Below are 8155 nucleotides of genomic sequence, written 5' to 3' on the forward strand. Positions count from 1 at the left end.
TGACTCCTATTTATGACAGTTGCAGTGTCCCGGGGTCATGTGATCCCCTTTTGTGACCTTCTGACATGCAAAATCAATGGGGAAGCCAGATTCGCTTAACCGTGTGACTAACTTAACAACTGCAATGATTCACTTAACAAACGTGGTATGAAAATTCGTAAAATGGGGCAGAAACTCACTTAACTAATTTCTCACTTGGCAACATAAATGTTGGGCTCAATTGTGGTTGTTGAGGACTACCTGTATTAGGTACTTTCACCATCTTGAATTGTTTATTAAAAAAATATAATAAAAGCAGAACAGAAACTAGTTATCTTCTAAACTTTGCTTCAGGCCATCTTTACAAAAGCTGCTATCTAGCCCACACTGCCAACATCTTAAAACAGCCCTCCCAGCCTGCTATAGTAATAAATCATGTTTAAACTATCCAAATTAACAGCCCATGGCAGAAACAGAAGAGCCAAGAGTGAGGACACCCTAGTTCTGGGTTACTGGGACAAAGTCTGCAGCAGTCAAAATGATTTTTTCAGCCAAAATCAAAACACACTGTTTTTATAAATCCTTTCACGGATGGCTATCGATTTTGTTTGTGTTTGTGTGTGTGTGTGTATGTGTTCACTAGGTTTCCCAAAAATGTTTTTTAGCTTGTTTACTTATTTTATTACTTGGGAGTCATGATACATACAAACTATATCAGGCAGTGAGGATTGTCCTCATGCAAAGACACGGAAACAGATTTCAATAAAGGCGTTTTAAAATTACTTAGATTTTATATATAGCATGGAAAATTGGGATGTTGAAGATATTAAAATGTTTTATTACTAAAAGAGGAACATTCCCGTCCAAGTGAAATATGAACTATGGATTCCCCAAAACAAAAGGGTGCTTTTTTTTTTTCTTCTTCAATGCTTCCAAACCACTGGCAATTTTTCCCGCACTCGTGAGAATTCAAAAATAATGACAAAAAAATTTACCTGGACTTTACATGTAAATGACATTTATGTACCGGTGAGTTTCTTGGGGGCTGTTCTGGAAAAGAGACCCCAAGCCACCTTAAACTAAAAAAAAAAAAAAAAAAGCAAGCAACCTGGCATGCCTCCATTGGTTTGCAAGCCAGGAAATCTTGACTGTAAAGCTGTTGTAAAAAACATCTCTTCACGTCCGTCCTGCAAATATGTTAAGACTGTATTTGTTTTGCATTCCTGAGTATCTCTTCGGTTCTAAATTTAGACTAAATAATTTAACAGAGGACAGAAATTTTGAAAAAAATGGGTAAGAGAGCTGGGGTAGCATGTGGAAAATTTCAAACAAGCCAGTCTTCCAAGGCTGCCACAAAGAAGATTGGGTCAAGCTATTCTCCAAAGCACCTGAAGGCAGGACAAGAAGCAAAGGATGGAAACTAACCAAGGAGAGAACCAACCTAGAAATAAGGAGAAACTTCCTGACAGTTAGAACAATTGATCAATAGAACATCTTGCCTCCAGAAGTTGTGGGTGCTCCAACACTGGAGGCTTTTAAGAGCTTCCATTTGTCTGAAATGGTATAGGGCAGTGATGGCGAACCTTTTAGAGACTGAGTGCCCAAACTGCAACACAGAACCCACTTATGCATCGTCGAGTGCTGGGTGGGTGTGGCCCATTGACTGGGTGTGGCCCATTGGGTGGGTGTGGCCCATTGGGTGGGTGTGGCCCATTGGCTGGTGTGGCTGCCGTGGTAACGGCAGACTGGGTGGGACTAAAAAGTTCAATCAATCAATTCCAACTTTGCAAGATCTTTTTTTTTCCTGCGAGATGTTGAAATTGACTGATTGAACCTTTTTTTTTTTTTTTTTTGCACACGGTGGCTGAGGCCTAAAGCGAAAAGGTTTTATTAAACCCAACTGAAGGCCTAGGACTGGGGTGACAGCGCGCATGCCCACAGAGAGGGCTCTGAGTGCCGCCTCTGGCACCCGTGCCATAGGTTCGCCACCACTGGTATAGGGCAGTGATGGCGAACCTTTAGAGACTGAGTGCCCAAAAACCACCCTTGCCTCCCTGCCCGCCCCGCCCCGCTTCGCGCCCTGCCCGCTCCTCCCTGCTCCTCTGCAAGGCCACCCACCGCTTCCACAGCCCACCACAGTAGATCGCCCAGGCGGCCCAGCAGCACCGTGGCAGCTACGCCCTCCGCCCGTGCCCTGCAGCATCATCTGTGTGTGGCGGGGTGGGAGGGCGGAGTCTTGTCTCCGCTGCCCAGCTGCCATGTCCTTGGCTGCGCTGCTCCACGCGGACCGCGCTCAGGGGCGACTCTCCTCCAGGGGGGCTGCTGGTGCGAAGGAGGCCGTGGGGGGAGGCAGGGCTGGGGCGACAGTGCGTGTGCCCACAGAGAGGGCTCTGAGTGCCGCCTCCGGCATGCGTGCCATAGGTTCGCCACCACTGGTATTGTCAACGCTGCAAATACTGTATATTCTTGCTCTGACAATATGCAGAACTGTCTGGTATTTTTATAGTTAAACCAGGCAACAGGGTCACATCTTCCAAGTTAAATTGGAAGATGTGAACCATGACCCCAAAATAGAGGCAGGGAAAAATGCTTGGAATGTATGCCTAACGGAAGAGAAGCCAGACCTAAGCATTTCCATCATGCTGTACTGACGTCTCTGTAACCTTAATAAATGCTTTTAGGAGAAAATATGCCTGAAAGTCCTTTTAAGTGTTTCGTTAATCAGACACATGACCCTTCCAAATCTATTATTTGTCACAGATCAAAGTAAAAAGAAGCAGCTTCGACAGAAAAGATCAAAGAAGTGGCGAGTTTGGTATAAAGTGGGTGCAACGACCTTCCCCCTTGGTGGGGAGAGGTCAGGATAAGTGGTGGGTAGAAAACCAAGGCTTTTGTAGTTCTTAATTCCACATTGTTCTCATTCTCATTCTCTCTCTTTCTCTCTCTCACACACACAAACAAAAGTGCCAATGGAAAATTGTTTTGAGGGGTCCTTGCTACTCTGAGCTTGCTTGTTTTCTTGCAGATGTTTCATGACCCAGACTTGGTAACATCAGATGTTACCTACTTTGGTCATAAAACATCTGTAAGAAAACAAGCAAGCTGTCAGGGAGCAGCAAGGACCCTTCATTTCAACCCTGAGCCCCAAATATTCTCCTTTACTGAAAACCGTTTTGCAGGTAAGATTACAGACAGCGTGTACACCCTACCTTTACCTATTCTTAAGAGAAAAACGCACATTTTTCTGTATCAGGAAACACACAAGCTGATTATCACCTGCTATTGGCAATTTGGGACAGGCTTGTAATCTGCAACCTTGTCGTTCCCTCACCTTTTCCATCAGCTGCATCGTTTTCTCCCAGTTCCCAAGACTCCTGTTTTGCTCCAAAGCCATCGGCGCCAGAGGAATCAGTGTAATCTGCAGGGTTAAATGTCCTAAAGATCAAGAGAGGTGGAGAAAGTCAGAACTCTTAAGAGAAAGCAAGGCTTCAGTTAATTGTCTGGTCAGCCTAGCCCAGCATTTTCCCTTCCAACCTGAGCTAGAATGTTTCCTTGCAGACATTGTATTACCCAACTAGGTAACATCATCAGTACTAGAAGGCAGGGCTTTTCAACCGGTGGTACGGGTACCACCTGTGGTACATGGGCACGTCAGGTGGTACGTGACCATCCTAGAAAAGTGGTAGCGGGGGAGAGGAATGAGCTGAACCAGTGGCAGCACCGCACAAGCCTGAGCGAGAGACGGCTGGAGCTGCAGGGCTGTCAGGACTCAGCGGAAGCGCCAGGATCAGTGCCACTTTCCAGCTGATCGGCGCTTCTTCAGGGCTGTCAGGGCTCAGCGGAAGCGCCAGGATCAACGCCAGGCTCCAGCTGGAGCTCGGCGCTCATCCTGGTGCTTCTGCTGAGCCCTGAAGAAGCACCAATCAGCTGGAAAGCAGCACTGATCCTGACACTTCTGCTGAGCCCAGAAGAAGCGCCGATCAGCTGGAATGTTGCAGCCTCTCCAAGGTCTTGTGATTTACATTCAGATGCTTGGCAACTGATTCATATTTATGACGGTCACAGTGTCCCAGGGTCATGTGAAGTGACCAAAACCTGCTGCAACCACCTAGCAGACGGGGGGGGGGGGAATAAAAACCAACCCCCCCACCCCACCCCTGCTGCCAATCCTCAACAGAAATGCTCACAACAATGAAAACCTCGGACAGGAGGAAGAGCGCCACCGGGTGGGCAGGCAGGTGTCTTGCTCGGCTGTGGCTTGGGGGGCACTTTTTTCAGTGCCATTGTAATTTCAAACAGTCACTAAGCAAACTGTTGTAAGTTGAGGACTACCTGTACTTTATTACTTTTTTTTTTTTTTTTGGTCATCAAGTTTTTGACACCTTGCTGGTGGTACTCGGATGTTGCCATATCCTAAAAGTGGTACAATGGGTGAAAAGGTTGAAAAGCCCTGCTAGAAGGGAGTGGGGTTTGGGACAAGGGGGAGGACGATGACTGTGGGGTCCTTGGTGCTCTTTTGAGCCCAGTTGTTTTCTTGCCGATGTTTTACCACCCAACTAGGTAATATTATCAGTGCTAGAAGGGAGTGGGGTTTACTCTCAATTTATATTGCCCTGTCAATCCTGGTGGGAGTGGTCTTGTTGTTTGGGTTGTTTACTGTTAGCCTGTTTGGCAGTTCCTTGACTGTTGGACTGATGTTAATCTTGGTGTTAATCTATGCTCAGCTGGGTGTTGATTGCTGGTGGGGAGTTGTTTTGGTCTTTTTGATCCCTTTTTGGTTTGTTGATTGTCTCTTTTGCNAGCTTGCAGGACTGGCCTAGGGTAATTTTTAGGGGGGTTTTAATTATATTTTAAATTCGACAAATATTTAATATTCCTTTTAATTAATTTTAAATTTGTATTGTTTTGTATGTATTTTAAATAGATTGTCAGCCGCCCTGAGTCCTACGGGAGAAGGGCGGGATATAAATTCAAATATAAATAAATAAAATAAATAAATAAATAAATGATTTAAGAGCCCTGGTGGCGCAGTGATTAGAACGCAATATTGCAAGCTAACTCTGCCCACAGCCAGGAGTTCGATCCTGACCAGCTCAGCCTTCTATCTTTCCCAAGGGCGGTAAAATGAGGACCCAGATTATTGGGGGCAATGTGCTGACTGTAAACTGCTTAGAGAGGGATGTAAAGCACGGTGAAGCAGTATATACAGTTTTATTGCTATTGCAATGAGGTTTTATTGATCAATCAACTCATCAAAGGGGAATGGATGGTCTAAGGTCATCCAGCTGCTTCCATGCCTAAGAAAGAATTATAATCTGACTTCCCGGATTTCTGATTTAGATTGCTTTTGTCTTTATTCCTTTGCTAAGAGGAATAAAGGAGGCAGAAGGCCCTGCTCAACAAAATCTGCAGAATTTCCAAGCAGTATTGTTTGGTCCACATTTAGTTAAAATACAAGCTGTTATTAAAAACCTACCCCATGCCTTGGGCTGAAAATCTCCCAGTTCCTCTTCCTCTGGCTCGTCCAAATCCTACAGAAAAAAGGAAGAACTTAGTTTCCAAGGGCAAAGTGGATAAACGGAATTTCGAGAAGAAAAACAAGGAAATGAAAAAAAAAACACTTTCCCCCCCCTCCTTCTAAGAATAAAATGCATCTTGGACAAGGAAGCAGAACCAGATTTAGGATTAAGATAACTCGGTAGAACTAATATTTATAAGGAAGACAAGAGGAAGAATTGTTATCCTGCGAGAATCTGGTTTTTCCAAGATGTGGGAATGCAGGATCAAACCTGTCAAGGGTCAGTTTAAAAAAGCCACAAGACCAATAAAAAGAAAGAAAGAGATTATTCGAGGCTGAAGGTTGAACTGTGGATTCCTTGGTGCTCTCCGTGCTGAGTTGTTTTCTTGTGCCTAGTTTCGTGACCCAACTAGGTACCAACGTCAGTGCTAGAAGGAAGTGGGTTTTGCTCTTTGTCGTTAAGTGAATCTGGCTTTCCCACTGACTTTGCTTCTCAGAAGGCTGCAAAAAGCAATCACATCACTTTGGGACACAGCAACACTCATAAGTATGAACCAACCCACCCTCTCCACGGTCCGGTGTAGTGGGCCACAGCCCGGGGGTTGGGGACCCATGCTTTCAAATATGCCTCTTTTCTAAATCCCTCCATTCACCACCACTCAGCCAGAACCGAAGAAGTTTCTTGGATGAGGAGCGAAACGTTTTCAAAGAAAAAAAAAAGGTCCAAATTGCCTTTTGAAAAGCACCGTTAGGACAACCATGACCTGGATGATTGAGAATCTCCGCTGACAAATGTTGACAAACATGCCTGCTTGGGCTGCCAAGTTCTCTGCCAGGATGTCAAGTCCAGCAGCCCAGCCCTCTGCCGTAACTGGCATTCCCAGCTGTGCTTCTGGACCCCAGGGCTGACGGGCAGCTGGCAGGGGACAGCCAGGCCAGTTGCTCTGCTGAGAAACGGGCATTTTGTGGCTCACTCAGGGAAAAGCACAGAGATTGTGTCCTCTGGCTTCTTCCTCGGATGAAGTCTTCGTTGCAGAAAATAAAGGCATCGTGAAACTGAGTTTGTCCCAGTAGATTAGTATTGTGGGGCCAGTCCGTATTGTAATCCTGCATTGCTTAGAAGTTAAAAATATGGAAGGACTTTGCTTTTAGTATCAAGAGATTAGCATCCTGGGCCGCAGAGGCTGGCTTCAATGCTTGGCCAAGCCAAGGATTTTATTTTACATTTCACTATGGGAGAAGAAAATAAAAAGTTATTCAGGGGCAGTTTACCAGGCACTTTTATTGATAAGCCTCCATAATCTTCTACACAGTCCAAGAAAAAAACAAATGCACAGGTATAGATGGGGGGGGGGTACCCTGCTCAATAGTAGCAACTGTGAGAGAGATCTCGAAGTCTGGACAATCACTTAAATATGAGCCAGCCGTGTGCTGCAGCTGCCAAGAAAGCCAACACAGTGCTGGGCTGCATTAACAGAGGGATAGAATCAAGATCACGTGATGTGTTAATACCACTTTACAAGGCCTTGGTAAAGCCACACCTGGAATCCTGCATCCCGTTTTAGTCACCACGATGTAAAAAAGAGGTTGAGACTCTAGAAAGAGTAGAGAGAAGAGCAACAAAGAGGATTAGGGGACTGGAGGGTAAAGCATATAAGGAACGGTTGCTGGAATTGGGTATGTCTAGTTTAATGAAGAGAAGGACGAGGGGGGACCTAATAGCAGTTTTCTGATATTTGAGAGGCTGCCCAAAAAGAAGAGGGAGTCAAGCTATTCTCCAAAGTGCCTGAAGGCCGGACAAGAAGCAACGGATGGAAACTAATCAAGGAGAGAAGCAACCTAGAACTAAGGAGAAACTTCCTGACAGTTAGAACAATTAACCAGTGGAACAACCTGCCTCCAGAAGCGGTGAATGCTCCAACACTGGAAGTTTTTAAGAAGAGACTGGACAGCCATTTGTCCGAAATGATATAGGGCTTCCTGCCTGAGCAGGGGGTTGGACTAGATGACCTCCAAGGTTCCTTCCAACTTTTTTATTATTATTACTATTACTATTACTGTTATTGTTATTATTGTTATTATTATTATTATTATTATTTGAGATTTAAGTACAGGTAGTGCTTGACTTACAACAGTTTGTTTTGTGACAGTTGGAAGTTACAACGGCTCTTAAAAAAGTAACTTATGACCGTTTTTCACGCTCAGGACTGTTGCAGCATCCCCACGATCACATAGTCAAAATTCAGACCCTTGGCGTCCGACTCATATTTATGACGGTCGCAGTGTCCCGGGGTCGTATGATCCCCTTTTGCGACCTTCTGTCAAACAAAGTCAACGGGGAAGCCAGAGTCAGTTGACAACTGTGTTACTAAGTTATCAACTGCAGTGATTCTCTTAACAACTCTGGCAAGAAAGGTCTTAAAATAGGGCAAAACTCACTTAGCAAATGTGTCACTTAGCAACGGAAATTTTGGGGCTCAACGATGGCTATAAATTGAGGATTACCTGTACAGTTTTAGCCTGCACTCCTCTGTGGTTATCTGAGAAAGGAGGAATTCTATCAGTTGAAGTCACTTATAGGCACGTCGGGCAATGCTTTTATTATTTTTAAGATGTTCTTCTTGGCCACAACATACTTTAGACACAACATACATTCCC

The 8155-nt window shown here is 44.9% G+C and overlaps 1 protein-coding gene across 1 annotated transcript in view; it reads right to left on the reverse strand.

Moving 5' to 3' along the window:
- LOC107294783 (ubiquitin-associated protein 2-like) overlaps positions 1 to 8155 on the reverse strand; it is a gene marked incomplete at its 3' end in the record, with an annotated part of 49816 nt that overhangs the window by 20791 nt on the left and 20870 nt on the right. The window contains exons 4-6 of the mRNA XM_015824044.1: positions 6472 to 6604; positions 5456 to 5510; positions 3311 to 3414 (exon numbers count right to left, since the gene is read on the reverse strand). Of these exons, the coding sequence (XP_015679530.1) occupies positions 3311 to 3414; positions 5456 to 5510; positions 6472 to 6604 (292 nt within the window). The remainder of the gene's footprint in view (positions 1 to 3310; positions 3415 to 5455; positions 5511 to 6471; positions 6605 to 8155) is intronic.

Source organism: Protobothrops mucrosquamatus, unplaced genomic scaffold (genome assembly GCF_001527695.2).
Source record: "Protobothrops mucrosquamatus isolate PMUCROS unplaced genomic scaffold, P.Mucros_1.0 scaffold2095, whole genome shotgun sequence".
In the NCBI taxonomy this organism is placed as follows: domain Eukaryota; kingdom Metazoa; phylum Chordata; class Lepidosauria; order Squamata; family Viperidae; genus Protobothrops; species Protobothrops mucrosquamatus.